At 37.1% G+C, this 22,477-nt stretch overlaps 1 protein-coding gene across 11 annotated transcripts in view; it reads right to left on the bottom strand.

Moving 5' to 3' along the window:
* Window positions 1–22,477, bottom strand: part of CACNA2D1 (calcium voltage-gated channel auxiliary subunit alpha2delta 1) — a 434,287-nt gene that overhangs the window by 13,120 nt on the left and 398,690 nt on the right. For all 11 annotated transcript variants that reach the window (XM_080392375.1, XM_080392376.1, XM_080392369.1 and 8 more), the window contains 14 exons: window positions 20,426–20,523; window positions 17,270–17,354; window positions 17,003–17,065; window positions 15,905–16,008; window positions 14,531–14,617; window positions 14,078–14,145; window positions 12,724–12,762; window positions 11,386–11,457; window positions 10,682–10,834; window positions 10,514–10,566; window positions 5,870–5,925; window positions 5,651–5,780; window positions 3,481–3,593; window positions 379–461 (listed from right to left, as the gene is read on the bottom strand). In XM_080392375.1, coding sequence (XP_080248501.1) covers window positions 379–461; window positions 3,481–3,593; window positions 5,651–5,780; window positions 5,870–5,925; window positions 10,514–10,566; window positions 10,682–10,834; window positions 11,386–11,457; window positions 12,724–12,762; window positions 14,078–14,145; window positions 14,531–14,617; window positions 15,905–16,008; window positions 17,003–17,065; window positions 17,270–17,354; window positions 20,426–20,523 — 1,204 coding nt within the window. The remainder of the gene's footprint in view (window positions 1–378; window positions 462–3,480; window positions 3,594–5,650; window positions 5,781–5,869; window positions 5,926–10,513; window positions 10,567–10,681; window positions 10,835–11,385; window positions 11,458–12,723; window positions 12,763–14,077; window positions 14,146–14,530; window positions 14,618–15,904; window positions 16,009–17,002; window positions 17,066–17,269; window positions 17,355–20,425; window positions 20,524–22,477) is intronic.

Below are 22,477 nucleotides of genomic sequence, written 5' to 3'. Positions count from 1 at the left end.
GTAACACTAACATAAAAATACTACTTCTAAGCCAGGTTTCTCATGTATTTGAGAAAGCTACTGAACTGAATTTCATAGCATTGTAGACAGACCACCAGTTTTATGCTCACTGCTGGGTTATTTTTCCTAGTGGGAATCATGTGTGAAAGTGCAATGGTTATAGAGGAAAGGCAGATAAAAAAGCAGCTGTTAATTTTATGTTAATTATGGGATACTTGAAATAGAGTGGCCATGGTCCAGAGTGAACAGTATGTGTTTAGTGATAGATAGGTTACCAGGCACCGAGGTACATTTAAACATAGTTTTTTACAGCTCTTCTAAAACAACTCTACAATTGTTTTTAAACATAGTCCTAAAGTCTTATAAGTTCAAATTTACCTGTTTGGCTTCATCAAAACAGACATCAGGACCCTTTCTGTATCTAGGTTGTTTGACCATTTCACAAGGATTTGGCCCTTCATCTGTTTCCCTGGTTAAGGAGCGTGACTCTTTTTCATGCATTGTGCATTAGCAGGATTAACGTTCTGTTTTTACTTTAGTGGGCAAAGAGAAGATTTATGATAATTCAGATAGTATTAAAATAAACATCAATAATCACAGTTCCGTGTTTAAATTAAACAAAATCAAACCAACCCTCCAGATAAATCAAAATCAAATACTCTTTTTTTAACACTGTTCTAATCAAGAAAAGAAACATACTGCATGACTTTTTAGAACCAGTACTTCCAGAACTGTAACAAAATAAAAGCTGAGGGTTTTTTAAAGATTTTTTGTATAGCCTTTATTACCATTCCATAAATATTACAGAAAATATTTGATAAAGTAGTAAACTTTCAATGGTGCTGAGTGGTTATAGCATATGTTACCACTGAGTTATTCTGCTAAAATGAAGATATACAGTAAAAGTGAAGAAGCCTGTTTGGAAGAGTAATGCTATATATTGCAGTGAAGGCCTGGTAAGAACTACTGGTTTTATTATGTATACACCTATCTTACCCCAAATATCATAGACAAGATCACCCCACTGTAGGCTTTGATAGTAAACGACAAAATCTAATCAGATCTCATTAGCATGTCAGTGATGCAGACAGAGAAAATGCTGTCCGAGCAGTGCAACAGCAGGATAGAAATGGAAGCAGTGACATGCTATTAATTAGATAACTGTAAATGTGAGGTAATACTTTAGCTTATGTCTCTGAAATCTGTAATTGCTGATATTGAAATGTTAATACTATACTCCACATTTGCCACAGGCTAACAAGGGACACAAATCATTGCGGCATAGTTGAAAAGCATGGATAGGGTAAACTGCAGAACTGTCTTACGTTGAAACCTGCTTATGTTACCATTCAGTAAGTTAAGCTGTTTTTATTCCACAGTTGGTAGTACACAAATTTAAAGCTAAGCTGGTGTTTTTAAAAAAAATGACCACCGATTCTTCATTTCTCTTAGTAGCTCTAACTTGTACTTGAAGCAATCCTATACATGCACTGTTGTGTACTACAGCAGCTTCATTGCAATAAGTGGAGATACCCAATGAAAGAGAAGGCAAGAGGACTGGGAATTTAGTTCTACAGATCTACATCTGTCTTCATTCAGATGTTATCAGACCCACCTCCCCTTTCCTTTGCCAGGCCCCAGCTGAAAGGGGAGTGAGTCAAATCGCAGAAATATTCAAAAAGACAATGTGCACAAGCAAAGCTGTACCAGCAAAAAGGAAGCAGAGTCTAATAATAACCATCTGAATAGCACCCAAAGGTCATTCTGTCTGCTTGTGTGAGGTTATGCTACATCTGCATTTCACAATGTACCTTAGTTATAGAAAATAGAGAATGGCTTACTACTGCATAGTTGGAACAAAAATAAAATAGTTCATTTAGTCAACATAAGCCCACCCAGCTGCTCTGGCTGCCATTTGAGGTCATTTATTGCTTTCTAGAATGTTTGGGCCCCACAGGGAAATGCACGTTATGTGCCCATTTCCCATCCAACGTGCTTCATTTTCTATAGCGAGTCCTGACTAGGAATTCAGACAGTGACTACAGTTAATCAACCTGTCAGGGACTGGAGTGAATTAGAATATTAGGATATGTTTACACAGCTCTGTGATGACATGGATATTGCTTCCACCCCAACCTAGCTTCCTTTTCAGCCAAAGTGTAGATGGAATTCCAGTTTTATTGATGTGGCAATGAAGGCATTGCTTGTGCCAAAGAAACTCGGTCATCTCTACCATCATCTGCTTTTCTTTCAGGAATGGGAGAGGCTGTCTCAACTAACTTCCTGACATGGACAAAGGTATTGCTAATTGTTTTCCATATTCTGTCACAATAATCCAAATTATGATTTGATTTACCATCTCTGGCGTGCTATCCTCAGGCACATATAACAGAGAAAAACTGAGGTTGAATTTCTCCTTGCCTAGAGTATGTATATGTTGGGTTTATGTATTTCCATCACCATCACCTACAGGTATCTACTGGACCGAACAGGCTAAAGGCATAGAGATTGGCATGAAGGTGGTTGCAAATTAGAACTACTTTTTACATGTTTTTAATTTTAATGCATGGTTGCAAGGACTCTGCTTAGCATGTATACCACCTATGTCTCCAGCCAGCTCTGAAGAAATTCTGTGCTAACAGCTGGATAAACTTTAGCTTTTGATGGTTAAAGCAGTTTCCACAAAACGCAGTTCTCACTGGCACTGAGCACACACTAAAGCACTTTCATCACTTCACCTCAGTGTTGTAGGCATCAGTGCAGTATTCAGACTTTTCAGGACCAAACACTCTCATGTTGGTGTTGCCCTTTTTTTTTATTTCTCTAGACAGACATACCCTTGCCTTTCCTAAAGGCTGAACAAACCCAGGAGTCTCAGACTCCCCTTGCCTGTCCTGTGCTCCAGATGCCAACCACCTTGGTGGCCCTTCACTGGACTTCCCCCAGGATGGCAGTGTGGTACTGGGAAGCCCCAAACTGTACACAGCACTTCAGATGTGGTCTTATCAGTGCTGAAAAGCTGGATGGATCAATTCTTCCAGCCTGCTGGCTACACTCTTGCTAACATAGCCCAGGATGTGACTGGTAAGGCATAGTGGCAACTGATGCTCAATTTCTTGTCCATCGTGATCTTCAAGTCCTTTCCTGCAAAGCTATTTCCAGTAACTCCACCCCCAGTGTGTCCAGCTGCATGTCACTATTCTGTCCTGGATCCAAGACTTTGCATCTGCTTTTTGGAAACTTCATTAAGTTCCTGCGAGCCCTTTTCTGTTTAGGTCCTCACAGCTTTGCTCTCTACCTCAGTGACTGCTGCCTCAGACGATTTGTGATATCATCCACAAATATCTGCTGCTACAAGTACTCCAATGGCAACCACGCTACTGATATGTACACAAACAGGCCGTTTTCTCCAAATATATTCCAGTATATCATAGTAAAAAATCAATCTGCATTACTAAATAACATGATTTTAAAGGATACCCGGCTTCTCAGCTTGCATAAGTGGCTTTGGGTCACAGGAGCGGCACAGCAGTTGGCTGTCACTAATAATGAATACTAGATTGGTGTTGGAAATCTTCTCTGCATGATAAAGTCTGTAAAAAAAGCCAACAAAAACCTATGTTTAAATGAAGCAAAGAAATCCATGTTTGAGAAGGACACACAGTATTGGAACAAAAGTAATCTGACTTCACAGATTCAGTCTGCCTGCTACTGTTTATCTTTCCCATTAATGAACAGCGAGAAACATTTATAATAAATTTTGTAATCTTTTTGACATTTCTATGGCTTCCCCTTTCAACTAGACTTATTAGTAGAAAAAATGGAAAAGAGCATAAAATTACTTTAATTGAGTTAATAGCTAGCTCTGTACTGCTGCAACAGTAGCTGTACTGAGAAATAACATCAGTTCAGCATCATTTCTTCCTCTAACAACACCGAGAAAACCCCCAACCACAAAAAGAAAGAAATAAACAAAACCCCAACACATAAACCTGTCTGTAAGAAGGGTGAGAAAGAGGTTTAGGGAATGTTTGTTCTGTATTGGATTTATATTTTTTGTATTTTTATGTACATACAATTCCAAGAAAGGCCTTTAAGTTAGTACAGTAACTTTCAATTTATAGATAATTGAATAGGCAGTATTATATCTTTAAACTAAAGATAATACGCTTCATGCCTCAGATACTAAAGGATTTTTTTTCAAGGATAATTTTCACGTACAATTGAAATTTATTAGAAAGGAAGACAGGCCTTCAAAAAAGCAGAGAAAAAAATCTTAAGATTTCTTCGTCATTAATAAAATATATTCCATCTGTCAAACAGAGGTAAATTCAGTACAGTCTAATAGGTTAATTGCTTTTAGTGGATTCTAAATACATTTTCATACACATAAACTAGTAAGTAAGACTTTTCATATGGGTTGTTACCACTCTATACAGGCAAATTTTATTACCTAGGTGTGAATTGATCAGATTATTTCTGAAATCTCACAGATGTTCATACCACTGATTAAGTACAGTAAGAGGATAAAATACCTGTTAATTAAATAACTGATGATGTGATTACATATCTGGTTTGTTTTAACCAGCTTAAATTGTCCTTTCATACTCATTCACACACTGTGGCGCTATTTTTGCAATATTAGCATAATAATTTCTGTAGTCTTTTAGTAAATTGAACTAAAGAATGCTTCTGTAAACTCTCCAGATTAAGAAAAAACCCAAAAACAAAAAAGAACAAACCACACAATCAAAACACAAATGAAAAAACTACAAAAACCAAAACCAAATCCCAAAATCCCAGCTTATGAGTTCTCTGTGCAACCAGGTACCATGCAGATACAAACTAGCAACATGGAGGAGGAAGTATGGAAGTGGGAAAAAAAGGTCTGAATGTTTTCGCTGTATCCACCATTCTCCAGTGTCCTGTCTTTCTTTCCTGGCTTGAAATATTGTCTTCAAGAAGTGTGAAACCCCACTGTTAATTTCTAAGACATTCTCAGAAATCCTAATGTATGCAAACTTTCAACCCAGCAGGCTTTTGCATGAAACACAGATCTAGGTCCAAGTCACTATGTTTCTGAAGTATCTGATTTTTTTAACATTAAATATCATTTTGAATGGGCATATGGAGTCTGAAGAGTAATTCTTTTAATCACAAAACAAAACAGCATGGTTTGCTTATTAAGACCCACAGCTCTTAAATCATGAGTGCTACTGAACAGAAGGTAAATTTGAAGATAAATTGCATCATCTTCTTGACCATCAAAAATTCCAATACATAACCAGATTAAAGAAAATTATCTCGTTCTGAATATTGCAGCATGCTTTTAAGTTTATGTAATAAATTAAAAGAAAACAAAATGTAACAGGGATAGAAATACTACTCTCATGGAGCATATACAGGCCACAAACCAAAAATTTTAATAAAATGTTTCTATAATTCTTTAATTATTACACTTAAAATATACTCTAAAAAATACAAAAAGAATGCAATTTATCGTTTTACTGCCTAGATACTTCCCTGTCTTGCTTATGTAAGGTTGGTGTAACGAATGCAAAATATATTCTTTATTCTTCTAATAGTGTCATTTTCTTTTGTAAAATAAATGAATATCCAAAAATTATTATTTATAGTTAAGAAATTTTACCTGGAGCAGTTTATACAATCTACAATCCCACCAAAGGATTTATCATCATTTTCAAAGAAATACTGAGTTTGCTCAGTGATACAGCTTGTTTTAGGCAGGGCAGCACTGAAATCATCATCTTCCATGTCAGCTGATGAAAATAAAAAAAATAAATAAATAAACAATGACATTTTTTAAGTCACAGGTGCAATGGGGAGACCCAACTATGGCAGGACTTACCTGCTTCAAGGAAACGTGGAAAAGTCAAGCTCAAAAACAGCTGCTGTAAGATAGACCTGAACACAGAAAGACAAGATACATCTGTATGTTAAAGACTCCGTCTTCTTGGTATTTTAACAGATGCTTAAAAACTCCTGAAATAAGATCTATTAACAATGACATTATCATGGCTTATTATCCTTTTGCCAGTTATTAAAGCTGTGTTTCTTTAAGCCTTACAGTTTTGACTCTGGTTTTCTTTTCACACTTTCTCCCATGTCTTCTTTCACACTCATATTTTATTCTGCTAGCATTTGTGCCCATAATTCACATAATGGAAATGTTGTCATGCCATCCATGTCCTCCTCTTACACCTCTGTGGGAAATGGAAGAGGCACGTTGGCATTCCTCTGACACTTAAACCAGCCGGAACTCCTTTTGAGCATACTTGGGGAAAATGCTTCTGAATTAGATACTTTACACTGATTAAAGTTCATTAAATTGCTCAGAAGGAGACAAACACTGGAATATTGCAAGTGTATTATAAAAATCATTACTGTAGCAGCTGGCTTTTAAAATCATCCCTATTCCTGCTCTCAAGGTACAGAATATGTTTTTTCTCCTAGATGCTACTAAAATGCTTAGGCTTAGAGAGCTCCACTTCTTTCAAATTATTTTTCTTCACTCATGATCATATTTTCCCTATTTTCTTTACTTGAAGCAAGTACCAGCTTGCCACATACATGGCCCTTTCTCCTCTACCAACTTGTTAAAACAGCAGTTGCACCAGTTACATTCCTTGACTCATTGCGTCTGCTTAAACCTTCCCAAGCTGTATTTCCCTGTCATCACATTTTAGGTTTGCTTCTACCTGATGTCTCCTCATCTCATTCTGTTCTAATGCCTACCCTGCAGAGAGAAGGGACTGTATAACTTTACTCAACCTCAAAGATTCTTTCCTTTTCTCCTTATCCAGTGTGATCCATGTGTAAAGAAACTGAATCTGCCTGTCACCTTTCCAGCGGAGGCATTGCCTGAGGGAGCTCTGGATTCACATCCACAGCTTTGCGCCTCCAATCATCAGACAGTACACTGACCATCATGGATGAGAAGAGACCCGATGCCACGCAGGTGATGCAATTTGCTGACAGAAAATAGTAATCCTTCACAAAGGCTTACCACAGAATTTACTGGGTACTGACTGAAAAGGGCAGCCTGGGAAAACTTAAACCTTCTGAGTTAAAAAAGCATGAAGGAGAAATGACACATACTCTCTGAACTAAATGCTGATGGATCCCACAGAAATTTTGAAGATTATCACTCACACCTTTATCCCACATTGTTGCTTGAAACACTATAGTTTTCTTTAACAACCTGCTTTCTCCTATTTCCCTGCATTTGCTTTTGCCAGGTGCCTCACCGAGTCCATTTTTGGTCAGCTTTTTTCACTCTGCTCGCTTAATGGCCTTCTCTGCCTGCTTCTGATCTAGATTCCATTAAAAACATGTCCATAGAACATACTTTCATGCGGTGCTTTCAAGTTAAACATCATACAAAATAAACCTTAGGTCTAAATTGAGTCCAGACCACTGAGTCTGATTTGAAAACTGATAAACGAAAGTCTCTCTGCTTGAGAAGAGCTCAAGTTTCTCTTCTGGATTATTGCCCATCGCCAGTTTTTGAGGTCTGCTGTTTTCCAAGAAAACTGAGATTTTTGCTGTTGCTCTTAACCAAATGTAACCAGCAATAAAAACCAATATACAATTTTCATAGTGCTATCTGTGAGAACATTACTGTGTTTGTTCATCTGCTATATACTTTAACTCATAAAGTAAGTAATTTATTCCATCTTGATAATTTGACAAAAAAAGTAAGCATCATTACTTTAGAAAAGGGAACAGTCTCCAAGGGGGCAATTCACACCAATGCAAAAGTATCACATCAGTCCCAATTACTTATCCCAATGTGGTGCTGAAGAAGCAGCTGACAGAGGTGTCTATCTACGTGGCTCTCAAATAGGTAAAGTTATTTCTTGGCTATTATTAATAATGCCATATTATTAATGGTAATAACCAAGCCAAAATTGATAAAGTGAAAGATAAACCTAAGTAGCGGTGCAACCCTGCCTCTCTCAAGGTCAATCCCAAAACTCCACAGCAGTCCAAATATAAAAAACTTTTCCCCTCAGCTACAGAAAACGCTAGGACAATGACTATAGACTTATCCCACATGCTTTATATGTATTTGCTTCCTTGAAATAGTTCAGTGGTGCTTTTTAATTCCATTTCAAAGAACGAACAAATAATTATCATGAAAACTTTTAACTGAACTGTGCCGCCAGATAACATATTGGTTATCCTGCAGTCTAAGCAAGACTTCTATACATTTTGTAGTAGAGAAGGTTCATTGCCCACAAATTAGCGGGTCTCATTGACAGAGCTTTAAACAAGACCTACAGGGCTTCTACTCCAGAAAATGAAGGCCAAAGAAACTGTACCTCCCCCCCAACAAATGAGCAAGAACGGCAAACTGGTAACAATGAGTGAGGAGAAGGCTGAGGCACTCAACAACTCTTTTGCCTCAGTCTCGCCTGGCAACCTCTCTTACTGCACCTCCCAAGTGGATGGACCATAAGGTGGGGACTGGAGGAGCAAAGTCCTTCCCACTGTAAGGAAGATCAGGTTCATGACCATCTGGGGAACCTGAATATACATGTCTATGGGACCTGACACAGTGCATCCCAGAATCTCAAGGGAACTGGCTGATGTAATTGCCAAGCCATGATACTTGAAAAATCACAGCAGTCAGGTGAAATCCCTGGTGACTGGAAAAAGGCAAAAATTGCACCCATTTTTAAAAAGGGTAGAAAGGAGGACCCTGGGCTACTGACCTGTCAGCCTAACCTTTGTGCCTGAGAAGATCATGGAACAGATTCTCTTAGAAGCTACGGTAAGGCACACAGAGGACAGAGAGGTGACGATACAACTAGAATGGCTTCATCAAGGGCAAGTCCTGCCTGAACAATGTAGTGCCCTTCTCTGGTGGAGTGACTACATCAGTGGACCAATGAAGAGATATGGATGTCACTTGTCTGGACTTTGAAGGGCCTCTGACTTGGTGCCCCACAACATCCTTCTCTCTAAATCAGAGAGATATGGATTTGATGGGTGGACTGTTCGGTGGATAAGGAATTGGCTGGATGGTTGCATCCAGAGGGCAGTGGTCAATGGTTTAATGTCCAGATGCAGACTGGGGACAAGTAGTGTCCCTCAGGGAACCGTACTGGGACCAGTACTCTTCACCAATGACATAGTGGGATTGAGTGCACCGTCAGCACGTTTGCAGATGACACTGAGATGAGTGGTGCGGTTGACACAACTGAGGGATGGGATGCCATTCAGAAGGACCTGGACAAGCTGAAAAAGTGGACCTGTGTAAACCTCATGTGAACCTCACGGATTTCAACAAGGCCAAGTGCAAGGTTATGCACCTGGTTGTGCAACTCCACATATCATTACAGGCTGGCACATGAAGGGATTGAGAGCAGCCCTGCGAAGAAGGACTTGAGAGTACTGGTGGATGAAAATTTGGAAATGAGTTGGCAATGTGTACTTGCAGCCCAGAAAACCAACCATGTCCTGGGCTGCATCAAAAGAAGCGGGGCCAGAAGTTTGAGGGAGGTGATTCTGCCCCTCTGCTCTGCTCTTGTGCAACCCCACCTGGAGTACCAGCGTCCAGTTCTGGAGCCCTCAGCACAGGAAAGACATGGACTTGTTGGACAGGTCCAGAGGGTGACGACAAAAATGATCAGAGGGATGGAACATCTCTCCTATAAGAGAAGTCTGAGAGAATTGGTGTTGTTCAGCCCAGAGCAGTCTCCAGGGAGACTTATTGTGGCCTTTCAGTACTTACAATGTGCTTATAAGAAAGATGAGGACAGACTTTTTCACAGGGCCTGTTGCAATAGGACATAGAGTAATGGTTTTAAATTAAAAGAGGGTAGATTCAGACTAGATAGGAGGAAGACATTTTTTACAATGAAGGTGGTGAGACACTGGAACAGGTTGCCCAGAGAGGTGGTAGATGCCTTATCACTGGAAACACTCAAGACCAGGTTGGACAGAGCTCTGAGCAACCTGATCTAGTTGAAGATGCCCCTGTTCATTGCAGAGGTGGTTGGACTAGATGACCTTTTAAGGTCCATTTCAACTCAAATTATTCTGATTCATGTGGTTTTGTAAAATGATTCATTGAAAAGCAAACATTGATTTCCTTACGGCTTCTTGCTAGAAAAAGGGAAAGACAATATTTTGAAACAGGCAGCCAAGTGATCAATAATTCTAAAAGTAATAATTTAACCTGAACCTTCACACCTGTCAATCAGGCTTAGACTATTAATTCCAACTCTGTTTCCTGAAGCTGATTTTGTAGAGTCAGAACACACAACCACAAAACCTAGCAAGAGTAGTTTCAAATTCAACTGTTGTCAGAACACAGAATTTTTCCAAGGAGTTTGGAGACATAGTTAAAAATTTTCACCATAAGAAACAGCAGAAACAAAAGGTTCACAGCAGTTCTGCAGAGGGAAGAAAAAGACTAACACAGTTTCAACCCATCAAATAATTGTAGTTTGGACATACAGAACTCCTACATACTTGTACTTACCAGGCAGCTGCTGAAGCCCACCATCCTAGATGCAAAATATCTGTTATCGTAGGCTGGGGGAAAAAAAAACAAACAAACAAACAACAACAACAACAGAGATTATGCTATTTGTATAAACACATGCAGACTTTTATGGGGATATCTGTCACCACACAAGGCTCTACTGACCACATAAGCAGAACGAAGTCCAGCTCCTTGCTTTGGTTCTTCTTCGGGATCGCAGACTGATTGATAGTCATACGATTTGTTAAAGGCATACAGGGACATGTTAATCAGGTTTCGCATCAGGCCAGGATCAATCTCACCAAAGAATCTTCCAATCTGATGAGGGAGAATATACAGAGATAAGTTAAAGTATTTCCAAGTATTTTTCTCATAAAAAAGTGAACAGTTCTGATTCACTCCCCCCGCCCCCCCCCCCCCCCCCCCCCCAATTCATCCAGTTGTGCTACTCATGTTTTTATTTCTTTCTTTGACTACTTCTCTCCCAAAAGCTTGGTTGGAGAGCTCAGTTAGACAGTAATTTTAAAGGCATTATTAGTGAGACCACCCTGCTTGGGGAAGAGCAAGAGGAATATGAGAAAGAAGGTGTGCAGATACCATACTACCTGCCCTCACCATCACAGCTACATTGGCAGCCTACTAGACCAAAGGCAGAGCACAAAGAATGCAACTTGCTAGAAGTATGGCATCTTGAACCATAAACAAGGCTGTGAAAAAGACTAACAAAATAACTGGAATTTCTGAAACAGCAAAACTTTTATGATTCAGAAATGTTATTCTTAGGGTAAGCTGAAAGTGAAATGCTGGCTTTTTTCTCTTAAAACTTCTTCCTATTGTTTTCTATGTGCTGTCCTTAAAAATATACATACCTGTTGTGTATATTCATCCCGATTTGACATCAAAAGAAATCCACCATCATCAAGGATAACACAGTCCACATGCTATTGTAAGAAAGTGAAATATTTTTGCAGTAAGGATTTGTCAAGAGAACTGTAAGAAACTATTTTTTATTCAGCACTTTGGAAGCATCTTCAAATCTATGTGGCTCATGCTAAATCACGACCCCATAGTCAAGGACCAACATTAAGTTATAACAAGTAACATCAGTGTTATATCAGTGTTTCTATCAGTGTTATAAAAGTCTGTACAGATCTAAGACTTCCTTGTGGCTTAATTATTAAAAGTTGCTTTGTAAATTCTTATTTGCGTAATACTTTTTTAGGTCTAAGAGTGCTATATCCTTATTAAATCTGATTATAACTTAATCTCAACTCATAATAAGGGACTACAACTTCACATGTGCTTCAGCCATGCTTAAAGTCCTTTTCCATTTGCACCTTTCAGTGGTAAGAATTTTAAGGACAGACTCTCAGCTGGCTAGTCATGATTATTTTCACTTGTCAAGGATTGTAGTGGGTTTCTTCCAGGTGTCAGGTGCAGGAATGGAAAGCCCACTGGTTCCCTATACTCCGCACTTTGTGAAAGATCCTTGCAGTCAGAGATTGGAGAAATAGCAATGAGACCAAACAGAGAACCTTCCAGAGTACCATTTTTGCTGTAACTTTTGCATTTAATGATCTTCACACTCCACAGAAGAATTTACAGAAGACCTGAGCAGAGAAAGCTTTGAAGCACGTGGCAGAACCTGATACTGTGATAGCCCCTGAAGCTATGCTCTCCTGCATGCTAGCAGAGCTATGGGATTCCCAAATCCTGAATGGTCTGAAAGCAGAGGAGAGGAGGATGACTAATGACTGTTGAAGGGCACATTATGTACTCTGATGCTTTTCAGTTTGCATTTACCCTTCTCTAGGATACTTCTAGTGTTCATTTTCTCCAGTTTTTTATTTTTAATACATTCCCTTGCCTCAGGATTGGGTTCTTGCTTTGAAAATTACCATTATATTTTTCTCACATTTTCTTCACATCATTCTTTATTGCTTTTACTTTATTTTAATTCATCCCTCTAGTTCTTGTAACCTCATTGCAATGATTCTTGCAACAACCACTTCATCTGACTTTTATACCCTCTTTCACCCCCTCCCCTCCTAATCTTAACCTTTTTCAAGACACAAATAACTAAGTCCTGTTTTCTGTAAAATTAATCCTTAAATAATAATGATAGAAATGTTGTCTTAGATAAATCCTGAGAGAATCAGTGAATTTTTGTAATTTGCCATATATTCATAAACTGAATATATTCTTACCATACTGTTTCTCTCACAGCCACAGATTTCACTGTTGCACTAAAAAAGAGAAGTACAGTAATCTTCACAAAAATGTTTCAGAAGAAACTGCATTTTACAGTTATATTAATCAATCAAGACAAGAACAAGTGATATGATTTTCAATACCACTAGATCAATTTAAATTAATTTTGACTGTGTGTCATTTATCACACATATCCGTGTGAACAACCCATATTCAGTAATTATCAACAGCACAATCTCTACTGTCTTTCACAAAGTCCCTCATACATCTCCCTTTTAAAGTATACTCAATATATTAGAAATAAATAGTTTGGAGGACTTGTCAGATGTCAGTGTTGTAAGTATAAAGCAAAAGAGAAAGAACATGTACATTTCCATGTGTTTGAGGTATGGAAAGAAAGACTAGAAAATATGCTGCAAAGTATCTTTTTCGACCATGAAATTTTTGCCAGTATCAAAGCATGTGATAAAGGAAGCCCACCATCTCCAGTAAGCTTTTATGGCTTTGACTACTAATTTTTTTTTTTCTCTTTTTCTTGCATTAAGTATATACATACACATGTAACTGTCCCCTTGCATCATATCCCGAGCAAAACAACTACCAGATAATGCTGCAGTCATCTCCAATTAATTCTGAGATATTCCTTTCTTTCTCTTTTTCAGTTATGTATTTTTGCCCTTAACTGTTCTGACATTTAGGCAATGCATTTGCCTACCCATTGAACTACAGCTCTAATACCTACAACGGCCAGACACTGTTATCGATTCCCTTAATATACAACTAACCAAGCAATGTTGCATCACACAATTGTTCCATAATTGCCCTTATTTTGTGCCTCTCCTTTCCCAGTGTTCCATTAATTACTTTTTTTTTTCCTTCCATTTAGCCTTTCCCCCTTCCCATTTTCACCTAAGTTTTAGATATAAGGAATGAAAGGATTAAGCACCTATTTCATTAAGTTCTGCTAAAATGCTGTGATGTTGGTTGCGATATAAATCCTTACTGTTGACTGCTTACCTATCTTTCATATTAAATAAATATAGACTCACCAAATCTTTTGCAGATCTTATTCACTGCTACAGCATAATCTTATTAGGGAGTCTATTGGCTGGAATATGTCATTTTTCTTTGTCTTTACCCATGTTCTATAATTATGAAAGCAAGACACGTACAAAATACAGCCTATTTCAACATAGATTTATTTTGTGCATTTGGATGATTTAAATACCACAACTACTTGGCAACTATGCATCAGTGTGACTCCGGCACAAAGAGCTATTAGACCTATTTGTATCTGAAGCTTTGAGAAATGCAAATAAAGTTCAAAAAAAGACTCGGTCAATTGCTTACCAGGCTCTTGATTGTGGTTTTTGTGAAATTTTCCATCCAGCTGGTTGCGTCAATTTTTATCCCAACAACTAACAAGAAATACATGAAAGTCTTTTTTAGTAAAATGAAAAAAAAAAAGTAAAAGAAAAAAGGTAACTGTAGAATCCTAAAAAAAAAAAAAAGGGTGTGTTTTATAATAACATCTAAATTATTAAACTGGAAAAGGAGAAAATATGATTTTTGCTCTGTTGTCTGACCACCAATATCCTTCATGAGACTAATAAATTAAGCACTCTTACTCAAACACAACCAGATCTTTGGCTTGATTTCCACCAGAAAGATTAAAACAGTCTCAGAGAAAAGAATGTTATATAAAGTGAAGTTCCTTTGAAATCTCAATTAAATTTCTAATTCACTGTTAAGCAACAACCAAGTAACTACTGTATTTAGAGTTTCAGCACCACTCTGTCTTACCTGCTGGTTTCAGAAGCTTCCCATTAATTGTTATTTCCACAGCCTTGCTTACCATAATACCTGTTTCATAGCTATTGGCACCACTTTCTGTGAGTATAGAAAGGGGGGAAAAAGTTAGGGTGTAACAAAAGCCTCTTCCTCTGAAACTGAAATTAATGATTATTCAAATACCCAGCATGATTAAAAAAAAAAATCCTTTTTCAAAAGCACTGATCCAGCTGTACTATGCATTTATCATCTGTAATAGCTCAGATCACAAACATCTGGATGACTAAAAGGAATAGTTTTGTTTACTTTTCTCCATTCATGTTTTGTACATGGTTTCACTGCTTCAAAAAGTTACTGTAGCCTTTTTTTCCCCTGCAAAAAGAGCCATGAATAGCTTAACACATGTGAGCAGCTCTGTTAAAACCAGGATCAGAGCCAAAGATTTTATCCTTCTGTCGTCTGTGTATTTTTCAATGCAGGGTATACTGACACCACTCACTAACCAACAATTACTTCTCTGACGAACTTCAGCCTGTTTTCAACACCGCTCAGTATGAGCAAGTTAAAAAAATGAGAAAAAGCAAGTTAAAAGTACATTCCCTGGAGCTCTTTGAGGAACAACAAAGGCTTCAGGGAATTTAGTTAATAACCTTCCTAATATTTTATTGAGAAAAGATGCAGTAAGTAAGTATGACATAAGAGCAATAAAAGATCCCATATGTTTAAGAAGGAGTATGTCATTTGTCGTAGCATCTGCTTTTAAATGAGCTTGGCAAGGTTAATGCTGCTCACATTAGTAACAAGCACTTACTATTGTGCATATATAGGTTTTAAATATCAGAGTATTCCAGGCAAGCTGGTTTTGGTGAATAACCGCCACTTGAAATCAAATTCAGAAGCAAAGTTTAAATTAAGCAGTGGTGCAGTGGACAGAGTTGTGGTCTCTGGGTCCTTATACCTGCTCCCCCAAGTTAGGTTTGGTGCTGAGGAACTATATAGAACTCAGCTCAAATAAGTTTTTTTTTAGTAGTGTTATTGTCCCTGAGTGCATTTTTCTTTCACTTCCTTTTAAAATAATTCTGCCAACACATGTCTGTAAAACACTGTTTCAGTATAATAAATGAACACCAGTACTCTGCATGTTTTCAGCTTTGTTAATTCTGAGCGTACACGGCCACCCGAGTCAATGACAAATTATGATGCCCCTTGTTTAGTGCCTTCCTAGCTACCTTTTCCTTAATAATGGATGATGTCCCAAGATATTTTTCCTTATGAAGTGTCCCACTTGCATCCTTTGTCAGTGACCTCAACTGCTATGGGAAACTTCCACAACTACACTTATATTGGACTAGCCAGCTCTGACATTTCTAAACAGCGATGACTTACTGTTGTAGTACGGAGCTGTGAAAATATAGTTGTCATTATCTAAACTCCGTTTATAGAAGCTGACTTCATAGGTTTCAGCATTTTCCAACCAATCTTCTCCTGCCCTAATCACAAAAAAATAGAGATCAAAAGAAAGACAGAATCTCATTAAAGTTCTGCTGCAGGTTTTTTCATTGCTTTTTGTTGTTGTAGTTGGTTTTTTCCTTCCCATGTTTCACACTTGTAAATGTGAGATTCATTCATATAGTCCTCAGACTTTGTCAGCTTTCACTGGTTAACTGCCAGGTATAATTAGAATTAAAAAAAAAAAAAAAAAAGAAAAAAAAAAAAAAGAAAAAAAGAATTCTTGGACCAACACAGATCTTGTCCCATAATTTTTAGATATATTGAGACAAATATAAATGCAATACTACTCACAACAAAATATAAACAAAACTTCATAGAACATGCTATCTCTTGAGAAATCACCCCAAAAGATTTTCAATAATTAATAACACCAAAACAGAAAAGAAACAGAGTAAAATTAATTGCTTTTTTTCCCTTTTTGAAGAAACACAGAATAACCTAAGAAAATAGATAAATTTGCCATTTACCAGTATATTTGTACTGGTGTCCTCATTATCCCCGGTCATTGATGTGGGCATCGAGTTCATTACACAACCATTTTCACATTCCTTTTTTGCCCTTTGGTAAAATACATTTTTCTCTCTTGAGGTCCCTGGACCATTTGGTCTGCTCTTATTAGTCTAAAAAAAAATTGCCTACAGCTTTACAGTATTTGCAGCCTTCCAGCCTGCCAAATAAATGAGTGCTTAGGACTAATTAGGGATTAGCATGGCCCCACTACTGCTGCAAGGGCACTGGTTTTACTGCTGCTTTACAGTGATTTGAAACTTGGATTACAAGGACCTGTTATGGAAATAATATTACAGATCAGTTTCAAGCAGTGACACAGGTAAAATCAAAGAAAAACAAGACTTCCCATTCATTTCATAGTTATCAGTACAGATGATTTTCATTCAATAAATCCAATATTTAACATTCCACCCTTTCAAGTTTCAAAACTGCCATAGTATACTACTTTATAATAAATATTACCTTTTGGGGAACACTCTAGTAATTCCACCATCTGTAACAACAAATTGCGCAACAACTCCATCACTGTAAACAAAAATAAGATTTAAAATGAAAACTGGCTGAAATCCTTACAAGTTCCTACATCAAGGGTTGCCATTTAACTGCATAACTGTGAACTAAATATCTATCTTGTGTAAATGTTAACTGTGTATCTAGATATACACACATGTATTTTATTATCAAACTTTGAAATGAATCAAAAAATCAGTCAATAAAAAGAATACTTACAGAGACAATTTACTCCAGTAACGTTGGGCAAGTTCATTTGTAAATCCTGCATCCAGCAAAACTCTAATAACCATATCAGTATTACCTATCGAAAGAGTTAAGACACTCATCTGAAACCATATGACATGGAGTTTCATTAAATGGCTAAAATTTAATTCTTACTTTTCAAGATGCTACGGTCACAAAAATCAGGCTATTTCTATTAGACATACTGTCTACTTCAAATAACATTAAGTATGTGATGTTAAAAAGATTGCTGTCACATTGTCGACTTCATTTAAACTTTTCCTTCAGTGTATCCTAAGAAACTATCATTGTGTTATAGGAATAAGCAAGGTGATAAGGGCACAGGTCCCAGCTTTGCAAAGCTCCTATGTTGAATTTGAAATTAACCTACTTTTAAAGCATGTTTTCATTCAAATGCTTTTTATCTCAAGTTATGCAATGAAACAACACTAAATTCTTTGTTATACTTACTCTTACATGCTACAAATTTTAAGTCAAAGCCTCTCAAAAAACCCTGTCTGCCATCTGAAAATGGGTACAAGGAAATAAACTGATTTTGAATTAGTAGCTTAGATGGATATGCCATTTTAAAAATATCTTTGAAAAGATGGTTCAGTGCTTCCCAAGCATCTTTTTCAGTAGCACTTTGCAGGAGAAACTTCTACGAATAGTAAACAGAAGTAAGCACACACTTTAATACAGGTTTTGACACTATAGAAAATAAAGCAGGGCTAAATTTGAGCTGAATAATGTAAAGGGCTCTTGGTCTTCAATGTCACACAGTAAATCGGCGGTAAATCAGTTGTTCCATGACTAGAACCTGCACCTCTGAATTTTGCCAAACCCCAGCTGCTCAGCCTTGATGAGGAGGCTGAGAACTCCTGGGGAAAAATAAAGATAAAAACCCAACTTTTCTTCAGTTGTTCAATAGAAAGCCATGACATGCCCTGTGCTTCACCCTAAGTTTCAGATTCCAGAAGACTGATATTGACCTTTTTTTTTAAAAATGCCCTAATTTAATCTGTTTTCACAAAACAGATCAGTAAGGACATGGATTTGGGTTTTGAAAAGCTTCATAAGCTTTAGCTAAAAGGCTTTTTCATAAAATCCACTGAAACCTGGATGTGTGAGAACGCTATGCGCAAAGCTAGCAGCTCTGATTTACCAGCAGGAAGCACTGTCTCATATCACCTTAATACATTAATTTAATTCTCTTCAGATATATTTACATAGCTTAGCTAGGTAAACTTGTAAAACTGCATTGAATGTCACAGACTCACCTTCCCTATTCACAAGCACAATGTCATAATGCAGTATGCAATATAAATTAGGGTACTGCTTTAAAAATATTTCTTCAGCTAGAAGTAATGACAAACCTCGACTAATTGACATGAGGATGAAATTTGGAGGGCCTTGTTGCCTCCACATTTTCCTAGAAATTAAACTGATATTCTACCCGAATATAAGCATCAAAATATGTCTCTCTCAGAGTGGTATTTATCTCTGCTGACACCGACTCCTTATATTTTACTGGATGCATTTTTTTGTTTAGGACTCCCTTGTACTGCAGGCACAGCCCCAAAGTGGGACTTGCTTACTTACCTAAAGCAGATGTTGAAGACAAGTCGGGTGAATTTCTCCTACTGTCCCCTTAATAACAACAGCAGTAGCTGTTGCACTTTCTGGCTAACTTCCGTCAGGTTGAGTTGGATGGGGTGAGTCAAAATATAACAGACATTACACTTATAGTATATAGATTATTTCAGTTTGAGGATTTGACTAGTTATTCCTTTAGGAAAGCATTTTTAGCAGAGAGAATTTCTATAGCCAGTGTTTCTTTTAGTTAATGCTGTCTATTTATTCTGGAGACTATTTTTCAAGTAACTTAGTTATTAGAAAAAAAGAAGAAGAAAAAAAGAAGAAGAAAAAGTGAATTTTGTTGTGGATTCCAAAGTGAAATATAGTGATAATTTGATAATATTTTGGTGTACTTACTTGCTAAGCCCTAGTGTATACTGCAATATCACTAAATGTGTCCTCAATATTTGCTTACAGAACTAGTGAATATAAACCTAGATTTTTCAAATTTTAACTGGTTTAATCATTTGAGGTGAGTGCTTTCATTTCCAAGATTGAGTCAAGGGACTCAAGTAAAATTTCAGTCAGTCAGCAAAGTGTCAGTGAATAAGATCATCCTGTTACAAACAACAAACACCCCCCCACCCCCACCCCCAGTAGCCTTTTGTGAGATCTCCTAAGTGGACATTCCTTCAGTTACATAGTCTAGCAGAAAGATTTTTACTGAACTGATCAGTGTTCTCTGACAGCAAAATGTTTAAAAGACTCAGGGAATGTAAGGCAAAAAAAAAGTTTATTCCAACTGTTTATGAATTATTAACAATGCTAAACAGACTTGTACAGATAAACAAATCTATACATTGAATTTTTCATGAGAACAAGACTTTAACATGATACTGATGGTTTGTTCAAAAGCATAACTCCTTATTTATTCTAAATGGAGTTTAAGGCCCAATTTCAAAATGTGAATACCTTCCCAAAGCCCAGTGCGCACCCCTGCAGCAGTTATATGAATCTGGGATCTTAAAAAACTCAAGCTCAAGCAAGATCTCTTTAACCAAATTGTGAACCAGCAATAGAACCTCCTTATCCTCTATGCTGGTTATTGGTTATTTAGGTGGTTGTGCTCCTTTTCTTTACTTCTTTGGGTTATATAAACTGACAAGAAAGAAGACTGAAGATTTCATTACAAGATTTTGCAGTCTATTTGAGAGTCACTTTGGCTGATATCCTTAAGAGAATGAACTATGTATTTAAATTACTTGGGAGTGTATTAACATGAACAGGTAGTTATTTGCTGCTAGAACAGAGTGCTGAGAGGAATGTAGAAAACCCTGGCTGCAGTGTTCTGCGAACTTCCTCAAAGAAACCCAGAAAACTGCAAACTACTTTTACATTCTCTACCTTGGGTAGAAAATTCCAACACTACATGTATTTCTACTAAAAAATAATCAGTGAAGATAAAAACCAAACTCACATGATTTGGCCATGAAAGCTGCCATTTATTGCTAATTCTCATTTATAAGTATTTTCCCAAGGAAAAAAATTCAGTTAATTGAGAATAATACTTACATGATGGACTGCTTGGAGTATTTCTGTCAATAAATTCATTGAAATTTAATAGAAATTCAGTGTTGTTTTCTGATTTTTTTACATCATTACAGTATTCTCTGAAAAACAACAAAACATCAGTCTTCTCAGATGTTTCCTTTGCTACTAAAGCAGATAAATATGGCTCAGCAGTTATGAAGTCCAAAGAGGATTGTGCAACTACAATGAGGTGAATGCCACTGCTATATCCATTGACTACCATAGTCAATATTGAATGCTGACCGTATCAAATATTTCAGGCATCTACAGGAAATAAAGTGTCTGCCTAAATCTGAATTACAAGACAACTCCATATATGAGATAAGGCATAGATTCCCAGAAAAAATGTAGAGGAAAGAAGCTGGGTTAATTAACATTGATAATATACAGCTGTGGGCTGGCTTCAGAGGCGGTGGCTTGGCTGATAAGGTGCAGCCGTGGCTGGTTGCTGCTAAGTAGTTAAATAGCTCTAAGGGGTATGGAAGAGGAGCAGCCAATAGAGAGAGATCTGGAAAGGGAGGAAAGAGAGTGTACCAGGGCTGAGAAGGGACAAGGAGAGAAGCAAAAAGCAGTGGGACTGGCCTGAAGCATATGAAGAAACAGCACGAACAGTAGATGGACCTTTGAGACCTTGCAGGGGATTGATGACTGTACTGGGGCAAGACATGCTAACTACTTATTGACATTAACTTGGTATGTGATGGTGAAAGACCTTGTTGCAGCTGGCTAGTTTTGGGAGTGCTGTGACAAAAAAAGCACTCAGGGCTAGTGTAGGCCGTGAAATTAGGAGATCATAGTCTGTAAACTAAACAAGAAGATGCCCAGTAAATTTAGATGGCTCCTGGGTTAAACTGTACTGAAAAGTATGTGAGCTGCTGATTAAAACATAGTCACATCATGCTCAACTAAGGCCAGATTTATGGGATGAGGTCCTATCCTCTGAGAAGTCTTAAAGGCAATTTTAATAGGGTACATAGCAGATAAGCATAGAAACACTCTTTTGACATATGCAGAACAGATAAACAGTAGACTACTGTCCTTTACATAATGTAATAAAATAAAGCAATATATCATTGGGTAATTCACTGAATGCAAGCAAGCATAATGAAAGTCACTGGGCATCTTGAAGGCAAATATTAGGTGGTGAGTGGCATTAAACAACTTTAATTAAAATGTAGAGCATATTCAGCAGTAAAGCAGGGAGCTCTCTTTTTAAATGAGCTTTTTATATTAAATTAATATTATGAACAAAAGAAGTCTGTTCAAGTATTTCATACCAATAAGCTATCTTATTACCCTTTACCGTGATCCTGAAAGACTACATGCAGAATCTGCCTTATTGTACCAATGCTCACGTTTAAACCAAGTTCCATATAAAGCAGGCTTTGCTCATGTAGAATAGCATAACAACTAAGGACTTGCTGGAAACTGCTACTTGGTACCATTGATTATCAATAACATCAGCCCTTCAGGAAAAATTAAATTATACAGTTAAGCTGAGAATACATTTGAAGATAGAAGACTGGTTTACATACCAATCAATTTATTCAGTGAAATCAATCTATTCATTGAAATTTAAAAGGATATTTATATGATAAATAAGAAATTAAACACTTCTTAATTGATATCGATGGTACAGTATTTCCTTTATCATAACTACCTTTTCAAGGAACTTAATTTTTAAGAACTATTTATCATACCATGTTTCCCTTGCAAATCTACATTTACAAGGGCAACAAGGACATCACACTTTCACATGAAAAAAACAGGGGACTAATGAACTTACTTGGTCAATTTTCAATGACTCAATCTTTTTATGTTCATTGATTCAAAAATTAATTAATTCTTAAGTGACAGAGAGCTTTGAAACACTATCTTGAAGTTTGGAAATATCTCGAGGTAAGTATTATTGTACCTATTTCACAAATGACAAGCTAAAGTACAAAGTTGTAAAACCTTAAAAGTCACAACCACAAGAAATGAACAGACGTGTATAAGATTTCCATTAAAACATCAATATCAGATTTTAGAGCT

This window comes from Falco punctatus, assembly GCF_963210335.1.
Source record: "Falco punctatus genome assembly, chromosome: 6".
NCBI classification, from domain to species: Eukaryota; Metazoa; Chordata; class Aves; order Falconiformes; family Falconidae; genus Falco; species Falco punctatus.
The sequence above is the reverse complement of the archived record's forward strand: the minus strand, read 5'-3'. Positions and strand labels throughout refer to the sequence as shown.